The sequence below is a fragment of the Limanda limanda genome, chromosome 21, assembly GCF_963576545.1.
Source record: "Limanda limanda chromosome 21, fLimLim1.1, whole genome shotgun sequence".
Classification (NCBI taxonomy): domain Eukaryota; kingdom Metazoa; phylum Chordata; class Actinopteri; order Pleuronectiformes; family Pleuronectidae; genus Limanda; species Limanda limanda.
In genome coordinates, this window is record NC_083656.1 from 2,282,908 (window position 1) to 2,309,612 (window position 26,705).

The window sequence follows — 26,705 nt, forward strand, 5'->3', positions numbered from 1 at the left end:
ATTGTTTTCATTATGGAATAATCTGCAGATTATGCTTTCCATCGAACAACTGATCGATTACTCTTTACAAACTAAATACTCATTAGGATTATCCCCAGAGATATATCTGTAAAAAAAAAAGAATAGTTTTATAATCCTTGTTCTTTCGAATAATATTCAAAAACAAATCTAGTTAAAATAATCTTTGAAAAAGTGGAAAACTTCAAGTACTTCTACATATTACAAGCATGGTAAAGATATAGGACCTGTCAAGTTAAGGCTCGTATAATTTAGTTTACATTTTCGCTTTAGTGACACATATTCCAGAACAAATATACAATTTAAGTACAAATCTCCAGTAATTGACCGTTGCACTATTTGTTAGGTAAAAATTTCAAATAAACACAAAAAGGTATATCTGATCTGGAGCTAGATCAGTAAATTATGTATAGTTTGAAGAAAGATGTTTTTATGTTGTTTCAAAGAGAAAATGTCATTTATCATTCATCCTCCAAAAAAAGAAACCACAACAAAGAAAGATTTGATATTCAAACATTTATTTATTTATATATAAATAAAGAATTTATAATAAAGGCATCATTTGGCCCTAAGCAAGACAAGCCCTAAAGATGACTACTAGGTTCTCTTGTTACACAGTTTGTTTACTGGGATACAGTTATTACCTGAAGTGTATATTTCACATAAATCTGACATAAATCAGCTTTGTTCAAACGTCAACAGGCGCTGTGATCGTCTCACGGTTCATTCATCAAGAGAGAAAACTGATTGGAACTGAAGGTGAAGTCAGTGTCAGAGAAAATGTCTGTTTGTACGGTGCAGACTTCTCAGTGCCCTTCAGATAAATCTCTCCTGAAATGTTTCAAAGTGTGAAATCATCCGCTTCTGATCCAGAAGGTGTCGGGTATCATCCTGTGGCTGTCGATGTTCTTTTAAAGATATGAGCTTCTGTGAAAAGGCACTGTTCCATTAAAGGAATGAAAAGCAGGCGAAAGAAGAAACAGGATTCTTTTACTTGAACTGTGCATACATTCATTTTCTACATGTGACAGCGTACGACCAACAGAATCTTTGCTAAGATCCTTCAAAGATCTGAAACAAATCTTTCACATGGTGTAATATCCGTTAGGCTGTTCAATGTCTCCACGAGGACATTTAATTAATAAAGCTTTAAGAAGATGTGGGAAAAGACCAGGACAACAAGCAACCCTCATTTTCATACCTGGATCAACTCTGACTGTAACAGTCCTTCAGCTACTGACATTACTACTCACATTAAAAAGAAGACTGGTTTTATTTTACATTGAGATTTTTATTATTTTCAAAGATCCTTCGAAAAAACTCAGTGTGTCTGTGGATCAATATTCCTCTGAGCCACAGACACACTGTGGTACTGAAACTAAATAATTCACACAGTTGCACTTGGTGACATTTTCTTTAATCACCGCCCACACACGCACACACACACACACACGCACACACACACACAGTAATATATTTTACCTCAGTCACACACACACACACACACACACTGTCCTATGTCCCCATATCCCCATCGAGCCAAATGTGTATTAATCCGCTGCTAAAAAGAGTCTCAAACAAAAGCACTATCTGCTCCTGTAATTAAGCAAGGTCATTGTGACCTTTGACCACAGGAATCTAATGGATTCATATGTCTATGTGAACATTTGTGCCAAATTTGAAACAATTATCTTGATACGTTCTTAAGGAAACGTGTTCTTGATATATCATGTTCTCAAGAACAAGCAGCTTGACTCATATCAAATAAAATAAGATTCCAGATTCACATGAGGTCACTGTGACCTTGACATTTGATCTTCAACCTCCAAAATCTGGTCAGTTGATCCTTTAGTTGATTCCAATGTTTCTAAGAAATTTGAAGAAAGTTTTTGAGATTTCCTGTTGGACGACGGGACGGACGGATCATCACCTTCCAACTACTATGTAGTTTAGTAGTATGTAGTACTACTAGGATCTGAGACTTTGGGGGATGTTTTCTTTGACTATAAGAAAAACACAAAATAATAAAACCAGCCTTTTCCTTGATAATTTATTCCTTTGTATTTTCACCACCTTGATTTCACTGCTTAACCTTTTAGAATATAGGACCAGATGTTGAATATCACAATATAATTATTGAATCCTCTCAGGTCACATGCTAAACACCCATTGAAAACATCTGGAAACAGGATTTCTTCAGGCTTGATAAAGTCAGACACCTCCTCTGTGATAGTTGTTGTGTGATCGTGTGGATGAGAGCAGCAGCATTTTACAATTAGCAGTACAATCACATTGTGGCTGTAAGTGCACATCTGTTCATTTTGGTATGCAGGATCAAACCTTGGTCAAACAAGTCCTAGTATTTGTCTTTACTTTTATGGCGTATCAGACGGCCGGGGCTCGGCTGGGCAGCCTTTCAACCGCGGAAAGTAAACATTGCACCATCTGCCAAACATCAGGAGCTATTTGCGAACCTGTCGGAGCCGGAGCGTGACGCGGGACGAGGGCGACTCACGCTGAGAGCAGGTTCGGACGCCGGTGACTCACTCGGCCCCGTTAGCCCTCTGTGGGCACGCTGCTGTACTGACAGCGCGGAGCTACGTCGCCTGCCGGCCTCGGGGGGTCGGGCGGGGGGGACGGTTGACTCGGCTTCGGCTCGTTCCTCTCCTTCTTATCCAGCCAGTAAAACGACACCATGAGGAACACGGCGGCCGAGGAAACGACGGCACTGCAGGTAAAGAAGACGTGGTAGTACTCGCCCGTTCTGTCAATCAGGATTCCTGCGACGAGAAAACATGACATTTGTTAATATTTTATTCATAACACTGTATATATGAATACAACTTTTCCTTTTTTTTTACAAAGAAAGGAACTGATATGCAACTTTAACATCTGGAGAAGTGTTCTTGGAAAGGGTTTTATCTTCACCAGGTTTGTAAAGGTCAGGAAACAAGACCTGAAGGTTTGGTGGGGATTCGGATCAGAGGGCAAAGGTTTTCATTTTTCAACATTCACCTTGAATTCTCAGAGAATAATTCATGGATATTGATGAAAAGATCTGACATATTTAGAGAATTGAAATCTATGAGTGTGTGAGGTTTGGATCTAGTGAATTTAGATGTGGTTTCATATGGGGGCTGTTGGGCCTTGGCAGATTAATGTGCCTTTTAAGCACTGTTCTAATTTTTTGTGGTTTAATTGCTGCAGATCTAAATAATTAATTCCAAGTGATTGCTAGGTTTTAGATTTGACAACAGTGATCATACGACAAAATCTGAGAGGTCGATGAAATTAGGATCAGGGCAGAAAAGCAGAAACAATGACAGAGGAACCATCTGCAAACTTTATGGATAACTTTACCTAAATGTTTTTGACTCGCATGCGACGTCCTCGGACATTCTGCCCTATGAGCAGTCCGATAAACAGGGACCTGTCATTTGAGACCCCTGTGGTGAGGCCAAATTGACATGATGTGCTATTTACAGCGACAGCCTGGAGCACGGGGGGGGGCGACGATCTACTCCGGTATTTCTGTGGCTCACATATCAAAACAGGCAGAAACTTGTTTGTCCTAAAGACGTGAACACACATGCAGCTCCTCCGTCCTTCGTGAGGATTTTGAATAAGTTGAATAACACCTATAATTAAATAAACAATTCCTCATTGTAACTTTATAATCATAATAAGAGTACTCTCCTTTAATCCAAACTAAATTGACCAATGACTGTGCACAAAGATGGACGACATTATGGCTCGTCCATCTAAAATCACCACATCTGGTCTTCATTACGTTTACCTGCCAGTGGAGGCCCGATGAGCAGTGTGACGCTCTCCATGATGGCGAGCAGGCCGAGGGCAGAGGGGAAGCAGCTCATCTCCACGGTATCCATGAGCACGGTGAACATGAGGGAGCCCACCACACTCATGGACAGGCCGTAGACGATCACGTACCACAGCAGCACAGTGAAGCTGGGCCCGATGCAGCAGATACTGTTACTGAGCCCGTTGATCAGCAAAGCCGAGGCAAATACATAAATGTGGCGCCCTTTGAACCAGGGCATGTTGGCAACAACGCCAAAGGGCGGGCGCACTACGATGTTGACAACGCCCATGATGGTAAGCAGCAGCGCGGCCTGGCTCTGCTCTATGTTGTTTGCTGTGGCGTAGGGGACCAGATACACCAAGGGCACCACAAACCCCAGCATCATCCAGGTGATGCCGATGGCGTACGCACGGTAACGCGGGTTGTTGCATAACTGACCAAATGCCATGTGTTTGTTCATGGAAGCCAGCAGGTAGTTCCATATTGTCCTTATCCACCCAGTCTCCAACTTCACAATGTCCTCCTCTGGTGGAGGGGGTCCCTGGCTCATCAGGGGCGGGCCTTGGCGCGTGGGCGGCTGGAGCGGCCTCATCACTGCTCCGCACACACAGCAATTGAGCAGGACGGCCCCCAGAACCAGGAAGCTTCCTCTCCAGCCCAGCTCAGAGTGGAGGTAGTTAGCCAGGAGGGGCAGAGTGCACATGCCCAGGGCCGTGCCCGTGGAGGACATGGCGTTGGCAAACGCACGACGGCGCACAAAGTAGTGTCCCAGGATTGTCACAGCTGGTTGGAAGCTGAAGCAGAAACCAAGTCCTGTAATGGTTGGAGAAATAAAAAGGGAATAAAAACGAGGAAAAGTTCTGTTTTTTAACTTATTGAACTATTTTTCATTGCTATTTGAAATAATAGGTAGCGTCTTTGGGGGCGGACTTTTCCCCTGACGGCTGCTCCATTTGAGCGTGAATGATGTTTGATAGAAAAGTGCTGCATAAAGAATCTCTGTATGAATGTGAATATAGTCGGTCATAAAATACAATATTTGAGGATGACGTAAAGATGCATTATTCGATTCTGACCACTTGGAGGTGGAAAAAGCCAGAAAACAATCTGAAAAACACCAACTCATTTATGCCATTGTTGTATAAAATTACCACTGAAACAATAGTGGAGTCATGTTCTTCTCCAGTTGATGAATTTAAGTGTGTTATTGCTCCTTGTTTGGTCTCCACCTCCTCCTGAACGCTCCACTACGTTCACCTGCTGCTCTCTGGGTAACGTGGTGCACAGTTGTGTGTCACCACGGTTGTCAAGTGTCAGCTGGTGTAGTAAATGCTGTAAATGTTTGCTGACCTGTGATGACCCCGGCCGTGAGGTAGAGCTCGCCGATGGACTGGGTGAACGAGCTGGCGGCGATCCCGAGCCCACTCAGGACTCCGCCCAGCATGACTGTGGCTCGGCATCCCAGTCTGCCCACCAGCACGCTGCAGAAGGGTCCTGTGGATAAAAGTAATGCTCTTAGTTTAACCAGACAAGAGCAGAAATGACTTAAAGGCTTACAAGGCCGTTTTCTTAATCCTGCAGAGCATTTCACAAAACCTGAGCCTGTCAGTAATCTGCAGTCGTTCAATGACCCGTCGAAAGCATGACTGAAAACATGGCTGTTCTCTCAGGAACTCACAATGTGACAAATCCATGCATGCACACGTTACGTAGCTTCAGTTCAGTTGACCCACATACATGTGAGTGAGGTTTCGTTAAAGCAGCAGGAGAATATTGTGTTTCAGGGCAAAAATGTTCAACGCAGAACAAATGTTCTCGTCTCCTCTGCGTCAACCAACAATCTTTGGTGGAGGCGACGGTTTGAAATCACCTCAGTGCGATATACACAACGCTGTGTGTGGGTCACTAAAGAGCAGTTGTAACTGAAGCACATTCCAGTGGCTCTGTTGTCAGGCGACCGGGCCGCGAGGTTCTGCGGTGGATAATAATTAGACCTCAATGAGCCTGAGTGCTTGAACATCTAAACTGATCTTAATGCTCCATCCATTGCAACTTTTAAAACAAGAATAAAACCATTTTATAAGCTCATACCATCATTGTATTTCATTCCATTATATGTGCATTATTTCTCCCTTTTCAACTTTTTTTAGAGTTTGATGCATATTTATCGATATTAATTTTTCTAACTCTCTTGATCTTTTAACCTATTAAATTCTGTTCTTTTTAATCTATTATTTGGGCCCTAGCACCGGATACGGTGGGAGGCCCTGTTGTATTTCCCTTTTGGGCTTTTTCAGGCCTTGCAGCCAAATTTTAACCAAAGTTTGCAGAAAATGTAAAACCCCAAAAAGTGATTGTATTCTGGAGTAAATTTAAATGGGTGTGGCAAAATGGCTCAACAGCGCCATCTAAGGAAAAGCCCCTCAGTTAGCTTTCACCGATCTTCACAAAAATCGTAGCCCAGGTGTATCATGACTGGATTTAGTGGCCATTTTCTAAATTTTTTCTTTGTCTTACTTGTCCCAGGGTTTTCATCAGATCAACTTCATATGGGCATGAGTGTCCTCACAACAAGACGGAGATAAAAACTACCCTAAATTTCAGGTTTTCATCGGTGTGATCGTGGCATGGCGTAAAAGTTTGATTACACGCTATCAAAATACGATGTTCTGTATCTCAGACATACATGGTGCAATGGAGTCCAAACTAGACATGTAAGACAACACTACTGTATATATAAAAGAACACTTCAAAGGATTCATCTAGCAAATCATTCTTTGTTGTCAGTTTGCTTTAATGTCACAGTGTCAGTGGTGTTAGAATCCTTTGATGTCTTAGATGTAAAAGTGAAAGATTAGGATTAGGGTGGTCCAGCGGTGCATGACAGGAGAATATCTGCTCTCGTCACTACTATGACCAGCAGTATATCTGCTATCTCTGCTCTATGGAGGAACATAGCTTAGTGTCAGCTGCAGCAGAAATGACTGAGAGGCAGAGAGAGCTCGGGCTGAGGAGACAAACAATCCAGCAGAGTGTCCAGGACACAGAGAAAGATGTGAAGCTGCTTCAACAGGAGGAGGAGGCCGTCAACGGCTCTGCTGATAAAGCAGTGGAGGAAAGTGAGAAGATCTTCACTGAGCTGATCCGTCTACTGGAGAAAAGAAGCTCTGATGTGGAGCAGCAGATCAGATCCCAGCAGGAAACTGAAGTGAGTCGAGTCAGAGAGCTTCAGGAGAGACTGGAGCAGGAGATCACTGAGCTGAGAGGAAAGACCATGAACTGAAGCAGCTCTCAGACACAGAGGATCACAACCAGTTTCTACACAACAACCCCTCACTGTCACCACTCAGTGAATCTACACACTCATCCAGCATCAGGATCCGTCCTCTGAGGGACTTTGAGGACAAGACAGCAGCTGTGTCACAGGTCAGAGGTCGACTACAGGACATTCTGAGTGAGACAGAGACAGAGATTTTACAGATTGTGTCTCAAGTGGATGTTTTACTGCGACAACCAGAGACCAGAGCTGACTTCTTAAAATAATCACAGGAAATCACACTGGATCCAAACACAGCACACACATATCTGTTATTATCTGAGGGAAACAGAAAAGTAACATATATGAGTAAAGATCAGTCTTATTCTAATCACCCAGACAGATTCACTGGTTGGCCTCAGGTCCTGAGTAGAGAGAGTCTGACTGGACGTTGTTACTGGGAGGTGGAGGTGGGGGGGGGAGGAGTTGAAGTAGCAGTCACATACAAGAATATCAGCAGAGCAGGATACTGTAAATTTGGATTCAATGATAAATCTTGGTCATTAGGTTGTAATGAAAACAGTAATGAATTTCATTACAACATGATCTGGACTCCAGTGTCAGGTCCTGTGTCCTCCAGAGTAGGAGTGTACCTGGATCACAGTGCAGGTGTTCTGTCCTTCTACAGCGTCTCTGACACCATGACTCTCCTCCACAGAGTCCAGACCACATTCACTCAGCCGCTCTATGCTGGAGTTAGGGTTTATTGGTATGGATGCAGAGCTCAGTTCTGTAAACTCAAATATAATCGAGTCATTAAAAGCAGTGATTTAGATTCTGTGTGTAAATCTTTAACTACTTTGTCTCCATGTTTGTTGATCAAAGTTCGTCGTAATTACACTGACATGAATGTGTTTGAAAGAACCCGAGCATCGAACGGTGGGAGGCCCTATTGTAGTTTGAAGACTTGCACTTTCATTTTTGTTTTTTTTCAGGGCGGAATCGCTGTAACTTCAGTGTTCAAGGTTTAACCCCCTCAAACTACATGTGTGTAGCAACAGACCCCCCCCCTGCAGACATTCAGATGGTTTTCAGGAATGGGCGTGGCAAAATAACTGACTAGCGCCCCCTAAAGAGCAGCCCCGGGACTACGATTTGCCGACATCTACAAAAATCCATAGGGACATGTGTTTTTTCATAACAAACAAATTCGTCTCTTGGATAGATATGCTAGACCAAACCAAACAGGAAGCCTGTCATTTTTACTTCAATGGCTATTTTGGCCATTTTCAACATTTGTACTTTGATGAACTTGTTGTTCGGCTTTCATCAGATCAACTTCAAGTTCTTGGAATGTCATCTCAACAAGACGGAGATATAAACTACCTCGGCATATTACTGATTACACACCACCAAACACGAGCTTCTGTATCTTTGGCATATTTGGTCCAAACGGGTCCAAATTAGACATGTAGGACAAGAGTCCCGGCCTGAAGACATCTGTCTACACAGACAACATAACTTAAAATCACAGCGCCACCTGCTGGCTACAGAAAGTGACATGTTTTATACTTTGATGAACTGCTCCTGGGTGCAAAACAGCTCAGTCAACTCATTGGATCATGGTTAGAATTGTGACATTTCTTCAAACCGTGTAAACATTGATGTGCGGCGACGAATCATCCTTTGAGCACATCAACGACAACATTGTCTCCTTTGGCGAAGGACACGATGTTGTCATAACTCCAGTGTGCATTGTCCTATCACCACCAAACTTCTGTCTCATGATCAGAAACTAAGCATGAACAGCTCTATGTGTCAATATTTCCTCAGTGTCATAGTGCCACCTACTGATTTGCCATGAAACAGGAAGTACGTTAATCCACTCTGCATTATCCATATGATCACAATCGAGGCCTGAACAGCTCCATATATTAATATTAGTTCAGGGTCATAGTGCCACCTACTGATCAGTGGTAAAAATTAAGAAGTTGTAACATTGTCCAATTGACACAAAATTGCTCACGCTACATCAGAGCGCCTACTTGAACAGATATATTAGTCTGTATGTAATAATAGTGATGGCGCCATCTACTGGCAACACAAAGTTAGCTTTGTTTTACAACTATCATTCGATTTACATAAAATCTTCCCAGTGTGATGTGCTATTTGATAGCGTGGACCGTAATGAGCTATTAGCAGGCAAGGATCGACATTGCGTGACGGACGCAGGAAGCAAAACGCATGCAACGCAGAGACGTGCGTTTGTCATCGATCGCTCCCTTCATCGACAAAAGGCTTCAACGTGCGGGTGCTCGGGCCCGCCAGTGCTACAACAAAGGCCTAGTTTTGCTTGAAATTGTTTGCTTGAACACTGTTTGTCTTTTTTATTAATGTTCCTGTGCAACACCTTGAATCCACCTCTGTGTATGTAAAGAGCTTCATAAATAAAATTGCTTTGCCTCATAAAAACCCACAGTAATAATCTGACTCTTCTTTATGTTGACACCTGGCGCTGGAGGACGGAGAGAAAAGGGTTTCTGCAGAACATCAAGGCATCACAGCAAAATTGACCTTTGACCCTTTGGATTTAAAACGTCATCACTTTATAATCTGGATTTAGTCGTCATCATTAACGTGTGAATTATGAAGTATGACCACAGATGTGTTGTTTGACGTCCACATGACCTTTAAGCAACAAAATCCTTGATTCCAATCGGACATTTGGGCCAAATTTTGGTGGAGACATAAAAACAGGCAAAATTAAAATGTCTTTCAACTTCTACTAAAACCATTCATCAACCCACAGAGCTCGCAGGGAGGCGGCGGTGCACGGGACGCCCCGCCCTCACCGGCCAGAGATGAGTGACTCTTTGTGCAGATTAATGAAGAAAATCCTGCGATTCTTGTCACATTCCTTAAAACTCAGGTGGTTTGTTTTTAAGATCAAAGCATTTCTGTCTTTAAAAACCATGAGAACTTTCTCACCCCCACACCCACACCCACACAAAGACACCCACACACACACACAAACACTCACTCTCTCCCACACATTAAATTGATTTAATCGTGACTTACTCTAACCTCTTGACTACAGTTACTTCTTACAATCACATAAACACTACCATTCAACAATCCACAACAACAGGAAAGTTGGGATCCGTGCATCTAGACGAGACGTCAGCTAAAATTAAGAATTTGTTAAAATGCAAAACACAAAACAGTCCCTCCACATGCGGGTGAGGTGCTGGCCACGAGGAAACTGGTAGAATGAGGAAGAGGAATCGTGACCACACCAATGTGTTGACATAGAGACATAAAAAAAAACTTGAGTGACTTTCACCCTATTTCTTTTTTCCAGGAAAGAACGTTCACTCTGTGTTATTTGCTTTGGACCAACATCTCTTCAGGAAAATGTGTCCAAGGTTTAAATATCCTGTGACAAAGTAACTTCACCAAAACAAACTCAAACAGACGGAAGATAAGTACATAATTAGTCATATTTGATTTTATCAGCAGCCTGACATTCACCTCGGATGACTTTACATGGCCTTGCCCCGCCCACACTACCTTCCTGTCCTCATGCAGGTTAGATAAGGCTCATGAGCGTCACAGCAGCAGGAAGCTGTTCTACTGACTGATAAGAGATACTGGACACGGTGGTGATGACTCGTGCACTGACAGAGTAAGATAGAGTTGTCTTCCTTCCCTACTCCTTCAGATTAAGAGTCACGTAGAGCTAGAGAAAAACGTTGCAGCACATTTAGGAATGTGTCTTCATTAAATAGTTCTCCACACGGAGGTTTCACTGACACCCTGTCAGGCATTTCTTGTTCTCCACTTTTTGTTTTGAATATTATTACATTTATAAAGTGAGAGAGTCCCTTTTGAAACGTTGACATCCTGTTATATTGAACAAAACACGACAAATAGTGTGTCTCTAAGTCCCCGAGAAGGAAGCTGGTGTGATTGTGTAACTGAACAAGCCGCCAGCAGCGAGCAGCGGTGGTGACGACAGGTTAATGATAAACACTAAAACAAGCAGAGCAGACTTTTAACATCTGACTTTCACAGGTCAGAATAATAATTGACCACATTAGCCATCGTTAGCTACTGATCCAAACAGGTGAGGCAGCAACAGAGCATTTCATCCTGTGATTCACTGCTGAGAAATCACGTCCTGTGGCTCCGGAGTTTGGATTCTAACCCTGAGTTCTTTCTTTGTATCACACTGTGGGTAAGAACAGCTACAGTTTCTCACGAAGGGATCGTTGTTAAATCAACACCAGCGCAGCGAGACAGCTCCAAGCACCCCCACAGTCCTTCTCCCGGGTTTCACATTTTCTCCATTCAACCACAACAGCCTGAAACTAAAGTGATCTTGAGGTTGAGGGGTACTGTTAGTCATTCAAGGGCAGTTTGTAATGATACCAACAACCGGGGTGTGGGAACAGAAATGAAAGATGCAATGTGAAGGAATCGAAGTGTCAGCGTGGGTTACCTCCTGCATGAAGCACTGACGTCATGATGGAGGGCACCCAGGACGTTTCGCTGTTGGAGGCGTGGAAATCATTCTGCAGGTCAGTGTAGAAGATCCCCACACAGGTGGGGAAGCCCAGGGTCAGAGCCAGGACCATGATGGTGGCAACCAGCACCACCCATCCCCAGCCGCCATCTGGAGCTATGACCTCCGCCGTCACAGCCACAGAGTCCCTGCGCTCTCCTCCAGGCCCCCCCGCCTCGGACTCACAGTACCAGGCCTCCTGGACCTTCTCGTCCTCCGGGCCTTCGGCCTTCGCACACGCACCGGCGGACTCCGGGTGAAGGAGGTGATCGCTCTTCCCTCCGGTTCCATTCCTCTGAGTCATGTTCTACTCGTCACTGGACCTGCTGGGATCTCTTCATGGATGAAACCTGCAACGACAAGAGCAAACATCAGTCAGTTGTTTGGTGCAGGTAGAAAATAGTGGTAAGATGACGTGTGTGACTAAACCAAATAAATCAAAACAATGAGATGAGACGTTACAGCAGAGCCGGGTGATATTTCTCTGTGGGATCATCACCTCGAGGGACAGTTTTCATATCACACACACAGTCATTTGTTATCTTCAACATATTATTGAGAGCAGGCCTGAGAACAAGCGACTCAGATCTGTCTCCACTCTGACCCCGGGACAGTCGACGCTGCTGGTCAGCAAACACCAGGCCGTGCATGGAGGTTAGCACAGTGTAAAGAAAAACAATGACGGCCTTCACCAGTGCAGAGAAACCGAGTGTCCATGTGTTATCGTACATTCCGAATAAAACAAAACGTTTGTGCTTCCTGAAATGGGGAGAAATGACAAAATGCTAATGCTCCAAAGCTACAAAGAATGTTGAGAGAAACGTAATTCAGGCTGAAAACTGCCCCTCCAGCTCCGGGGCTCCGGTGCAAAGTGTAATCCCAGAACAGCTGCGGCCCTTCCGGTCGGTTCTGACAAACGTTCACATCATTGCTTCAGTTTCACTAACGTTAACCAACAGGAAACGGCCTGAAGGTCTGCAGGCCAGACTGTGAGCAGCAGTGTTTGAACAAAGGAGGGGTCTGATGGGCGAGAGGACAAACACGTACGTGTGGATGCAAAGGAAATCTGTCCAGACTGCACATGTGACAGTTTACCATGTCACAGGGGGCGAGACCACACAGGAAACGTACTGGGGGATCAGCTGCTGCTGGGTCACATGTGCACGTTCAGTAACATATTGATTTGTCATGTTTATAATTAAAGAAATTAGGAATCAATGAGCCTTAGAGATGCTTCCTGGTGGATTCTGTTTCACAGTTTACACAGAGTCACACACGCTGCTTCCACGGCTCCACACAGCTCACTTCATATTTAGAGAGAACAAATTTAAAAGCTTTAAAAGTCTAATTTTGAAAAACATATTGGATTTTCTTGTCCGTGTGTTTGTTAATACTTCAACAAATTATCAGGCATGTAAGAAAATACAAATCTTCAGTGAGTGAATTATTGTTTTAATTATGTTCATGTTGCTCTCAGGTGGAACCATAGAGGTGGTTTATAGATGCTGTGGAGGAGGCTACACATTTTCAGTTGAAATGCTCGTTGAATATTCTAGTATATTATATATATGTATATATATATATATTCTAATATTCTAGTTCTGGTTTCCATATTCTTTCCATAAGGGGGAGAGGGGGGTGGGTAAGAGTATTCCCTATATTTGGAGAAAGGATTATAGTGATATAATACTTCCAGGAGTTGCAGGATGTGTGTCTGTTGTGTGTCTGTTGTGTGTCCGTGGGGAGAAGTGATGCTCTGTGTCCCAGGACGAGCAGAAGTGATGCTGAGCAGCTGCTGGCTCCAGTGGGACAAGCGAGGAGGACCCACAGGTTCGATTCCCACAGGTTCGATTCCCACTGGGTTCATCACACACACACACACACACACACCGACTGTCAACACGTCTCAGCCGGAGACACACACATTCACACACATTCACCCACGTGGCAGCTTGTTTTTTCGGCTTGTTTAGGCTGAAATCCGCCCCGGATCCCTCCTCCACCCCCCGGCTCCTCCACCCGGGATCCGTCCTTCACCCCCCGGCACCTCCACCCGGGAGCACCGCTCATCAAGCCCGCGGAGATCAACCGAAATGAGGCTAAACTCGACGCGTCCCCTCGGTGGTGGGTTCGGTTCCACCTCCGCTCAGCACTTTCGGACCAAAGAGGAAGCGAAGACTCCTCCCACGGATTTTATCATTTCAATATTAATATATATAAATCTATATAAATACAGATGATTTCTTACCATCTCTTTCTGTCCGCCGGGATCCGCCGGGATCCTCTGGTCCACAGGCGCGGTCGCTCCTCGATGACCGGCGGGGAGGAACCGGAGCAGCGGACTCACCGCGGGGGGCTGCACCGGCCCGAGGCCGGGGGAGGAGCCTGCAGAGCCGGGTCGAGAGGAGCTGCACATGGAGGCCCCTGGAAGAGCAGGAGGAGCAGGAGCAGGAGCAGGAGCAGGAGGAGCAGGAGGAGCAGGAGCAGGAGCAGGAGCAGGAGCAGGAGCAGGAGGAGGAGCAGGAGGAGGAGGAGCAGGAGGAGGAGGAGCAGGAGGAGGAGGAGGAGCAGGAGGAGCAGGAGAAGCAGGAGGAGCAGGAGGAGTCTGTCAGGGACACAGGGATGGAGCAAATATTATGTTTATATACAAGTCAACCAATAAAGATAAATACTGTCTTATCATTTCTTAAAAGGACAGACAGATACTTGGATGGAATACGATATCATACGATTTGATAGATACAATACAATACTATACAATACATGTGATACGATACAGTCCAATAGACATGATACTATATGAACGATACAATACAATATCGTACTATACAATACAATGCAATAGATATGATGCAATAGCTATGACTAGTAATTAATTAGAATGAGCTCCTTGAGCAGCTCCATTAAAATACATCTATAACATAAAAACACACCTCAAATAATAAACCTATGCACATTCACATTATAATATGTATTTTTTATTTTGAAACGTGCTGACTTGTATAAGATTGAAACGGCTTTTACTTACATCAGCGTATTTTCCTACCAACTGACTGGTGGTTGTTGTTCAGGTGCTTGTGTGTGGCTTTTTACACAGTGGCTATAAAATACAGGCTTGACACTAAATCCAGAATATTTTATATATTCCCAAAATATCTGTAGGCTACATTTTCCGTTAGATTTGTGTGTTTTGATCCTAAAGAAATATAAATCAAGAAATGACCGTCTTATTTAAACTGACTTTTCATGGCTTTTAACGTTCAGTAGATTGTGAGCATTAAAAAATATCTGCAAATAACGACCGTCGGTAAAGTAGCTGCTGGTTCTTAGTGGAAGAATTTCACTGTGTTCATCTTGTTTCATTATTTTAACTCCACACTAAACAGAACGGACAAACAACCACATTTTAAAACACAGACACATTTTATGATTAAAAACCAGACCGGCTTCTGTCAAAATCGTTTACATGTGAAGAAACAACGTTGGTAGACAAAATTCAAAAAATACAAAATAAATAAAAAGTGAAATAAACAAAAAAATCGGACAAAATGTTTTTTTGTCAGCTTCCGAAAACATTTTCCAGTCTCCGCTGACGATATTCACATTTGACATCAATACTGCTGATAAATGAACACACGAGTGTAATTAGGTGACATTTTAGAGAACGTCTAAATGAGAGTACAAGTGTGCATGTCCCACAAACGCATGCAGGTGTTTACAGGTTAACTGGCAAAATGACCCATGAAGTAACGAAACCTTTCTTTCTGTGTGTTGACCTGCAGGGGGGGGGTGGGGCGTGTCACGTGAATGCTATATAAACCCAGGTTGGGGGGGGGGGCGGGGTATGCGATCTGATTGGTTAGTTTGACTTTGAAGCTAGCTATTCTTTTTCTACTGTTACGGTTACGTCGACGTGTCAAAGATACAAAAAACGACAAAGAAAACGGAACATGTGAGTAGAGAAAGTGTTGTCGACAAACTGTTCCACACGTCTACACCTACGACCCACAGAGCCATGCCCCCCCCCCCCATGCATCACGTACACTTCGCACTACCACAGAGGTCGGACAAAATCCAGTACACAACATCGTAATCTCTAGAACAACATGCTCTCATGTCTTCACGTGCCCAAACAACAGATATATTTATATATGTATAATTTTTTTGCAGATTTGTTAACATTGCACATTATCTGTCGTCAAGCTAGTGCAGGGGAAAGTAAAAATTAATAAAGAAAGTTAATTTTTTTTTTTTTTTTTAAATGGTTGCTATTACGATAACTGCACTACAAAGTTCAGCTACGTCAGTGGGACCCAACCTTTCAGGCTTTGAATCAAAGGCTTCATCAAAAGTCGCATGTGTTTACCAGGTGAAACCAGTTCAAGGGGACAGGGATTCACTTCCCACTGTTCCACTTGATTCCCAAAGAAGTTAAATCATGTGATAATTCACAAGAAAAGAGTTTTCAACAACGATACCAGTGAGAGAGTCGCTTTGTTAGCTGCAAATTAACGAGTGATATTAAAAGTCACGTCATTAGTTCAGTCTGTAAGGTTCAACCTATGGGACCATGAATTCCTGTACAAAACAATATGTTTTTCCTCTCACTTCACATCTCGTTAACCGTCTCTTAACGATCTCTTCGAGGAGCTGAACTCACCAAAAAGGTCGGGAGCCACTGAACTACGCAACCAACGCTAAGATCAAACTGGGTTCACAAAGGTGACAGGTACAGTAAGTGCTTTAAAGTTCGATTACACACATCTAGAAATCGGAGGGTGGAGGTGGCGTCAGCGAGAGGAAAGAGTGAAGCCAAAATAACGTGGAGTCTATAGTTCCATGGATTTCTGATAACAAGTGCACTGCTGGAGTTTTACTAAGATAAAAGCTTCCCTCCCATTCACAGGTTCTGTAAACCAAGCACCAGGGTTCACAGCAGAGACACACGGGTCTGAATCTCCGGGAGTTCACGGGATTCAACTCAATGGCACAAAGAAAGCAGATGATCGTCTTTATCGATGCAAGGATAATGGAACCGTTTGGCTTTGCCTCTCACCGAAACACCAACCACAGAAACCGCGTTAAAACCTTTTACCTCGGGTCGGCGCCTCCTGGCTTTTTTTAAAGGTATGCGAGGCACCTTATGATAATAGGGGAGAACAACTGTGCACAACACAGGTCAAAGGCACAACACTGGACACACACAAAGGGAAACAACACCTAAGGTGCTTTGCAAAAGGCCCAGAGAGAAAAAACACAAGGGAGAAGAACAAAAGGCTCCTCGATGAGACGTTTTCAGCAGAACACGTCTCGGAGAAGAAGAAGAAAACTGCACGGCACACACACACTTGAGAGGGGAAATAAAAAAATGAAACAACGAAGAAGAAGTCACATCAAAGATGGAGCTCTGAGGCCTGACGGAGCATGACAACAGCAACGGTACATTTTTTTTCCCATTAAACACATTCTTTTTGTTCATGCTTGAAATAACATAACTGCATCAAATATGCTCTTTGTACAAAAGGTGGCGTATCAAAGTGATCGATGCCAGGGATCGGTGTCGGCCGCGTGCAGACCGGACGCCCCTCAGGCAGAAAGGTGAGGAAACGTCCGGTCTGCACGACGGGTCACAATGAGCTGTTTCCATTTCCAGCCTGATATGTGTGAACATGAGTCAAACGTTGCATTAAGTTGCTCGTGTGACGAGGCTGCGCTCACTCCAGTCAACTCATCTAGTCTTAATTTAACATTTTTAGTCGTTGACGAAGCAGAAATGACACAAATTCAACTGTTTGCAGTTTTTTTGTTGAAGTAAGATTTTGCTGCTTTGCTGTGTTTTCATAGAATAAGAAATGAAACTAATAAGTTGATTATTTTTTACTGATTAACTGATATTTTATCGATAACAGAATCAAAGAGACGTGTTCACTTGCCTCATTTTGTCCGAACAAACATCTATAACCCAAATATATTGAATTTATAAGGGAACAAAGTTAGAAAAGAATAAAACCCTCAAATACATTTATCAACAAATACAAAACCAAATCAATGCTTTGGCTCTGGTTTCTTTTAGCCCAGTTTTGGAAACTGTGCATCAGAAGCTGAATTTGATTCCGTTTTACTTGCATAAAAGTAATATAAATTCTTTTGAGCATTAACAAAAATTGAAAACAGATTTGTATATATTTGTACTGATAACAATTGACTTTAACAATAAAAATCTGTATTTGCATCTTGGTCAGATGTAACGAGTGTTAAAAGCAGCATCATCACACAGCAACGTAATGTCAAGTGTACTTCAAGAGAAACGTACTTGAGCCATGTTAGTCCCCATGTGCTGGCAGAGAGAAATCACATGACGTCTGAAATAAAGGCTTCCCTCTGAAAGCCGGACACACACGTCCCGTCCGACGGGTTCAGCGACAGGACGCACGTCTCTGTGACCACGTGAGCTCAGGTATCTCGGGGCTGTAAGCGCGAGGAGAACGATTCAGCTTTCGCCACAGTTGCTACAAGTGCTGCAGAACGTAAGACAACACAGTCGCCTGGGTGTGGAGATGAGGGACTGAATATGAGCCGGGGGGGTGTGGGGGGGGGGGCTTCGGGGGTTTGAGGCAGCATACAGACCGGCCACTGTTCGATCCCCAGCCACGCTCGTCTGGACACACGGCAGCGACAGGAAGTCGTTTTCCTTGTCCCCTAATGACAATTTTGAGATATGCAAGAGATCAACTTAGGATATTTAAGACTAAACTCGGTGACAATTTTGTTTTGAGGAACACTTCAGAAAACGTGCAGCTGAGAAACGTGTGATATTTCAGTCGTGGACAGAAAGCAGAGCGGCACACGGACCCACACACACACGTGATCGGCTGGGAAACCTCCAGGAAAACAGATCTTTTCTCCATCGTTTAAATAAACCCACCCTCCAGAATATGTAAATATGTAACAACTATGATACAGAAACCAATAATTACACCATTTGCATTCAATTTTTCATATAGTTTCATCATGTAGCCTATATAGATTTATATAGATTCCTCACATGCCTTGACACATCGTACACAGGTGAAGTCTTTTTGAGTCTTTTGTTTTGTGTTCAATTTTCCCAAATTTTCTCCCAGTGGGAACAGATCAGATCGAGCTTGTAGACGGGAAACAGGAGGAGCCAGGGGCTGCGACCTCCCAGCAGCGGCGTTCCCACAGCGGTTCCACACAGGGCGTCTGAGAGAGGAGAACCTGTCACTGGTGTCAGCTGTTTCCAAAGACCAGAGAATGAAGAGAAAAGGCTGCACCAGGCAAACGGAGGGATCGGCGTCGTGCTCCGGCTCGTCCTCCACCTCTGGAACACCCGGCTTGGTTTGTTTTGCCGGGACTCGCCTCAGAGTCTGGGACACGGCGGGCGTTCGATTTCTGCTCCATTAACAGAATCAGGTAAAGCGGGAGGCTCAGTCAGTGGAGTTGTGTTCATTCCTTTGTGTCCTGTGAGAGTCCTGAGGAGGTTTGTTCGTAGTCGACGGAGCCAAACGTATCAGAGCGAGCGAATTTCCTGATGAAAGTATCGATGAAGATGATGATGAGTAGTAGCTCTGTGCTGGGCCTCCATGATGATGACGATGATGAAGGTGTTAGTGATGGCAGAAAGGTGAAGGGGAGGGGGGAGAAAAGGTTTATGTTGTTGTTTTGATTTAGTTGATCGTGATGTTTCTCTCGGGAGCCTCTTCACATCCGCGAGCCTCGCTCCTGCAGGATCTGTGAGGAGGAGAAATGAAATCGGTTTAAACAGCGACGTGGAAGAGACGGAACGTTCGAGTTCACTTGAACGTTCACCTGACTCGACAACAGTTTCTCTCTCTCCTTGCAAAAAAGCTGCAGACAAGAGTTTGCGAGGATGTGGTTAAAGGTCGCGACCTGATCTCAGTCAGAGGAACGTCGAGACTGAAACTGAGAAGTTGCTAAAACCCACAAACGTCTTGAGATGACATCATGTCAGTGTCTGGAAGATATGCAAATCAACCCCGCCCCCCCCACCCGCATACTTCAATCGACAGATCCATTAAAAAGACCTCGAGCTCTGGAGAGAATGAGGAGAGGTCTTTGCTGATCATGCCCATATTTTTTGGTCTTGCCCCTCCATCCAGTCTTTCTAGAGAGAAGTGGCAAAAATTGTTTCAAAGGTCCTATGCTTTAATATGAATGTATTGTTCACAACTCTCTATCTTGGGAATATGCCAGATGGGTCGAGTAAAGCTGATATATACGTACTTAGGGTCTTGCTGGCTGCAAGTAAAAACGCCATCACAAAACGTTGGCTCCAGAAAAACGCTCCCACTACAGACTCTTTTGTTAATATTGTAAAACAACTACATGTACTAGAGCAAATGACTTATTCAGTCAGACTCCAAAAAGACTTAGGTGAAAAACGATGGCAGAAATGGCAAGCCTACTTGGCCAATGAGTGAGACTGTATGCACGTACTGGGTTTGATACTTTGTCTTTTGGATTTATTGATCACCCCTGGACCTTGAATTTTGGTAATTGTTCAATGTTGTGTATTTGTCTTTTTTTCTCCCTGTACTAAAAAGATGAAAATTATCTATAAATAAAGAGTTTAAAAAAAAAAAAAAAAGACCTCGAGCTGCGAGCCCATTGGTTCCGACTGAAGATATAAAATCAATCACAAATCCAAAGCTCCAGTTAATCAAAATAACTAAAAGGCTCAAACAGCAGATTTCACACACATGAAAATATTAGTTCTCTAAACATGTTGGATTCAGATCCATGAATCAGTCCCAGAGAAAACTGTGAAAATGTTGTAAAACATCCGATCTCTCAGTGTTAAAGAAAGAGGAAACAGTTGCTGGATCTGCTCACCTTGGCCTTCTCCGTAGGCTCGATGACGATGCCGTTGGAGGAGTTGTTGAGTTCCCGGGAAACTACACATAGAAACTCCGCTTGGTCCTCGTTGCCGTAGTTATATGAGGAGCCGATGCTTATGAGCTGAGGACGTGGACGAGAACAACGGCAAAGGACAGAGAAATAAAAACGTCATACAAGGAACAGCAACAGCTGCAGAGCACATGTAACACAACACATACTTCACACAATCCTCCCGAGTTCTGCTGCAGATACAAAAAACTGCACAAAATTGATCATGACAAAACTGTCTACATATTCTTACACTCATATTATATTACCTATTGTATAGTTGTATAGTCAAATACTTATATTCATACCTCTACTATATATCTTATATTATATCATACTCTCTGGATATTCTTTGTATACATAAGTCTATATACACATATTTATACATGTGTACATGTTACAATTATTATTATTATATTACTATTATATATACTGTTGCTGCCATTATTACTATATACTGCTATTATATTGGTATAATTACTATGCTATATATACTGTACTATTTTTATATACTGTCTAACAATAACATTACCATCATATCATCCGTACTATTACCATCATATTGCCACTGCACCTTATCTACCTATTTTATTTTATTTTATCTTGTGCTTCTGTTTTTAATTCTCTCTACCTCAATATTTTTTATTTTATTCTATTGTATTTCATTTTATTGTATTCAAATATACCGGCTGCTATGACAACTTAATTTCCCTTCGGGGATGAATAAAGTAATCTATCTATCTATCTATCTATCTATCTATCTATCTATCTATCTATCTATCTATCTATCTATCTATCTATCTATCTATGAACCAAACTGCAGCTGAAACAATCTACTAATCGATTTCTCTTCTGTTTCTTACATCTTCTTCCTACTTTATATTCTTTGTTTAATCTTTCACGATTAAACAATAGATTTGACTCCCAATCGCTCTATTTTTGGTTAGAAAAGTCTTAATACTTCAGGATATTTCAGGCCCACGTGTTACGGAAGCTTGAATCAGCAGCTGTGACGCATCTACAGCTTAAACTAAAACATGACAACAGGAGAAAAAAAGCTTTGCTCCCTGCACCTGCTCAAACTTCCAACCGTCCGACATGGTTGAGACCATCTGTGTGAGCTCCTCCTCTTGGCACTGTAGTACTCGGTACACGTGCTTCACGGGGCCCTGGGGGACGCGGCAAAGACAGACACACACAATTTGTTACAAAAACAACGTCAACAATCTGCACGCAAACACAGGAACAAACAAAAAGCTGATTCGGTTTTATCTGTGCAGAAGAAAGTGAGGTTTACAGATTCTTCTGCCAATTCTATTCTCAGTCGTCTGACATGTCCCTCTCCTGTCTCTGTTTTCTGTACCTGAGACGTCCGGTTCTCGTTGTCCCGTATCCTCTCTTTCACCAGCCTCACCAGGGACACGATGTTGTAGAACTCCGCCTCCTCCAGAACCCCTGAAACAACCACAGCCACAGATCAGGAGACATTTACGTTTTGGAACCTTTCCCTTGTGAGACACATCTAGGGTTGCAAAGGGGTGGAAAGTTTCCATGGGAAGTTAAGCTCGGGAATTTTGAAAAAAAATAAAGACGCAAATTAAACGTTGAGCAATAAAAACATCATTCAAAACTCGAATTTAAAAATGTATTGAAAGCAGCACACACTTCACGTTGAGTTTCAACCCTCCACTGTGCATTCTTCCATCACATGCACAGATAACTCCCAGCATGCTTCACTCTACAGCAGGGCTACTGAGGCCTGCTGTAGAGTGCAGGACTAGTCAGGTAAGTTTCCATGATATTACTGGGGAAATATATTATCATGCTGATTGAGGATTGTTCATCTGTTCATCTAGCCTATTTCCATTCATTTATCCATCAATTGTAAAATATGTTTACAGACGATTCCAATTGTTTGGCTAACTATTTATATCTCTGGCATTGCATTAGTGTTTTTTTACAAACTTTTTTCTCATCTTATTCTACAGAACAATGCCACGTGCACTCTCTCATGTGTGGAGACATTTCACCTCATCCAATGTAGAAGGAAAGGCTGTGTACATTTGCAAATACTGTGCAAAGACCTATGTTAAGAATGACACAACGATGCAGAAGCGTATAGTCAAGTGCCCAGAGTTTCCTCAGGGCTCAAATCAGCCTATGACACAACAAAATGTTCATATTAATGTCTGTATATGACAAGGTAAACACAGTTAGTATAAATTACCCACAACATTTCCAGTTTATTCCCATTAATTCCCGTTAATTCCCGTTAATTCCCATGGAAAGTTTCCCACTTTGAATATTCCCGGATCTTTGCAACCCTAGACACATCTGTTCAACACGAGGATAACAGCAGGACATCAAGACATTTGTTAACCTTCCAGATTTTTGTCCATCATGAGTTTTCTGTGTCGCCCTGTTGAGGGGGTTTGTGCTGAGAAGCTAACAGGGCTAATGTGTTAGCTTCTCCTCTCTGTGCACAACACAGGAGTCTAACAGCAGATATTCAGTCAAATGACCTGAGAGAACTTCAACAAGTTCCATTCATCCTCTCTGGCCTGTTTCAGGATCATTATTGTGTCTGTGAATGTGTACATGGATCTGAAAATATGTATTTAGAGTGAATGTGTGTAGACAGATTAGAAAATATGTACAAATACGTATTCAGAATCTGTGTGTGTGTGTGTGTGTGTATTTGGATTTGAAGATGTGTAAAGAAAATCTCTTCAAATAGGTATTCAGATAAGTGTATTTATATATGTAAATGTGTAGAGAAATCTGTGAATGCACACATGGAGATGAATGGATGAAAAGTCCACGGTTTGTTTACCTTCCTCAGCCAGATTTTTGTCCATGATGAGTTTTCCGTGGCGAAGGTAATTCAGGATGGGACCGAAGTACGTGGGGTCCCGGTCGATCAGGTAAGCTCCTGTGCCGTCCTGGAGAAACAAACCAGAGTGAACACATGTCGGTAGGGACCTCCCGATACGATACTATCACGATACTTAGGTGGCGATACGATATGTTTTGCGATTCTTTTGCGATTCGATATTACGATTTCCTGGGATTTCTTTTGGTTATTTTTTTTTTTTAAATACTGGACCATGGAAAAATGTTGAATCATTCCTTCAAATACAACACAGTCAAATTCACTTAGAGCTTTACAAGTTTTATTTTCAAATTTTAATTAACTTACTGCTGGGCAGCCAAAAGGGAAAATAAATAAAAATGTTCCCTATTATTGTACAGCCCCTGTCAACTGCACACAAACTGACAGATTAAGAAATGTAAGCCACTTAGGCTACTTTTAAACAATAAATAAAAGGTAAATTAAATAGAATGAATAAAAGTTTACTTAAAATATAAACTTTGAAATAAACAAAAAGTAGGCTATTGTTGTTTGCATGTAGGTGATACAAAGCTAGTGCTTGGGTATGTTTAGATTCTTGTGCAAAAACAAGAGCTGGTCAACTTGCTCCCCCCGGTATAAACCAATAAATATGCTTAAAAATCGATTTGGGAGGCAGCATATCGATTTAAAATCGTCATTCACAAGAATCGCGATTTGTAACTGAATCGATTTTTCCCCCCATCTCTACATGTCGGGAGACTTTATCTTGCTCCGAGAGTGTGTGAGGTCTATATCACATTCATAAACATCACTCCTTTTATAACCAGACTTCTATAGAAATGTCCCAGATATTGATTTCTGTATCTGCCTGATACAAACTGGTTTTGGTTAAGTTCTGGTGCCGGCATCACACACACTTCAGTCCTGATCGATGACGACATGAACAACACCCGGACTTGTTTCATATGATATCTGCTATTTGAAATAATGCGTCTGCTCTATTTTTAAACTTTAAAGGTTAATGTTTTATATTATAAAAGCTTATGCATTTTTCATGATGTCAGCAGAGGTTGGTCTGTGCTCCAGACAACGTGCCTGAAGAACTGGATCCATCGTGGAGAGTAAAAGATTAAACTACAGTCAAACACCCACAAGAGTCCGACTTGTTTTTCAATTATTTTGGTGTTTTTTATTGTTTTTGTTTGTGTGCATGCATGAATACATTAATACACATATCTAGTTGTTGTTTGCATGTGTTTGAACATCAGCCTGGACTGCAGATCTTTTAAATAATTAGACATATAGATGTACCTGGGATAACTGGAGCTACCCTTCCTGCCATTGAAGCAGGTTGGTTTGTACCTTGTTGAGATGTTGTGATGGGACATTTTGTATTTAGATATGTATAACGAAACAGATGACATTTATATAGAAGAAGTTTACTGACAAAGTATTTCTGTGTGGCTTAGACTTGTAAACACTAAGATGTTCTTGTGACTTCCTCTGCTCAGATGTGTATTAGCTTGGAGACTTCATGCCATTGTCTTGAAGGCAGATCATTTGTAGATTGATGAAGACCAAATGTCTGGTCTTCCTGTCACGACATCCAGAGAGCTGATTGGATAAACTTTATTCTCATGTGAGAGGAGGGGTCAAACTTGTATAAATGTAATGTGATTTCATTGTTCAGGGCTCTTGCTAGAATCTATCAGTGATGATAGCAAACAGCTGGGTTTGAATTAAACTCCAGAATGATAATTGTATTGCTGTGTCCTGTATGAAAATATTCCATTACAATGTTGACATTAGTTTCAGAGGCTTCTCCTCCAGTCTCTGTAAAGACTCAGACTCACTTTGTCGGAGTCCAGGTCCGGGTCCTCCTGGCACAGGCGGGACAGGAAGGACTTGGGGTCCCTGCACAGCGTCTGCTTGGTGGTGATGAAGTAGGTCCCACCGACGTTCAGCCGGACCCACCGGGATCCGGGCTGGTCCGCGGGTTCGGACCCCGGGGACACGGGGCTGCTCTTCCCCGGGAACCCGAACACCGACCGCCCTCCTCCTCCGGACCCCGGGCCCGGGCTGAGCTGGCTGCCCCGCGGAGGGACCAGGAGAGGGGGCGACGCCAGCCGCACGGAGCCCCGGAGCTCGCGGTGCTCGGGCGGCCCCATGGTGCCCGTGGCGCCCGGGTCCACGACGTGCAGGTCAGCCATGTTGTTTCTGCTCCTCGCCTCCTGGAGAAGAGTCGGTTCAGCTGGCGACTCACTGCGGGGACACGGCCGCTCTCCGCCCGGGTGTGAACAGCTGGTTCGTGTCCGTCGGGGCCGCGGGCATCGAACCCGCCTCTGGCTGCGGAGCTTCGGGGGAGACTAGCGGCGGCGGGTCGGGGTCTGCAGATCCTCCATTAACGAGTCTTCACAGGAGAAGTGGATCATTCTGCTCCTTTCACACGTTAATCACTGAAAGATAAAACACTTCCGGGTTGTAACGTGATTATTGTTTACTTCCACCGTGTCATGGCTTTTCCAAATAAAAGCTCCTCGACATTCAACTCTTTTTATTTATCAGAAAATTGGGGATGGAGAGTGGGAAGAAAGTTAATCTGCTTTATTCATAAGTTATTTTTAATATTCAATTTCAGAAATACTTACTATATACTGCTATTATATTGGTATAATTACTATCATATATAAATATATATTATGTTATATTATATACTATATATACTGTACTATTTTTATATACTGTCTAATAATAACATTACCATCATATCATCAGTACTATTACCATCATCTTGCCACTGCACCTTATCTACCTATTTATCTTGTGTTTCTATTTTTTATTCTTTCAACCTCAATATTTTTTATTTTATTTTATTGTATTGTATTGTATTTTATTGTATTCAAATATACCGGCTGCTATGACGACTTAATTTCCCTTTGGGGATGAATAAAGTAATCTATCTATCTATCTATCTATCTATCTATCTATCTATCTATCTATCTATCTATCTATCTATCTATCTATCTATCTATCTATCTATCTATCTATCTATCCATCTATCTATCTATCTATCTAAATGATCCTCTGCAGTGGATGGCTGTAAAATAAATTGATTTGTCTGAGTAACAGTTGAAAATCAAAGCTATATATAAAATGTGCCTACTACTACCAATATAATAATAACAGTAATAATAAAATAACAGCTTTATTATTAATAAATAATTATAATAATATGATCATATGATCATATTAACTTTACAAA

The 26,705-nt window shown here is 42.7% G+C and overlaps 2 protein-coding genes across 2 annotated transcripts; both read right to left on the reverse strand.

The window, feature by feature from the left end:
• Positions 1–519: 519 nt before the first annotated feature.
• Positions 520–14,068, reverse strand: slc16a5a (solute carrier family 16 member 5a). Its single transcript, XM_061095490.1, has 5 exons — positions 13,910–14,068; positions 11,599–12,011; positions 5,192–5,335; positions 3,815–4,654; positions 520–2,798 (listed from the first exon to the last, which is right to left on the reverse strand). The coding sequence occupies exons 2-5, from the start codon at positions 11,963–11,965 to the stop codon at positions 2,575–2,577; spliced, it is 1,575 nt and encodes a 524-aa protein (XP_060951473.1). The 5' UTR covers positions 11,966–12,011; positions 13,910–14,068; the 3' UTR covers positions 520–2,574.
• A 997-nt stretch (positions 14,069–15,065) lies between these two features.
• On the reverse strand, positions 15,066–25,910 carry kctd2 (potassium channel tetramerization domain containing 2). The gene is made up of 6 exons (XM_061095496.1): positions 25,297–25,910; positions 23,423–23,531; positions 21,953–22,044; positions 21,663–21,758; positions 20,536–20,661; positions 15,066–19,413 (listed from the first exon to the last, which is right to left on the reverse strand). The coding sequence occupies exons 1-6, from the start codon at positions 25,651–25,653 to the stop codon at positions 19,384–19,386; spliced, it is 810 nt and encodes a 269-aa protein (XP_060951479.1). The 5' UTR covers positions 25,654–25,910; the 3' UTR covers positions 15,066–19,383.
• Positions 25,911–26,705: the final 795 nt, after the last annotated feature.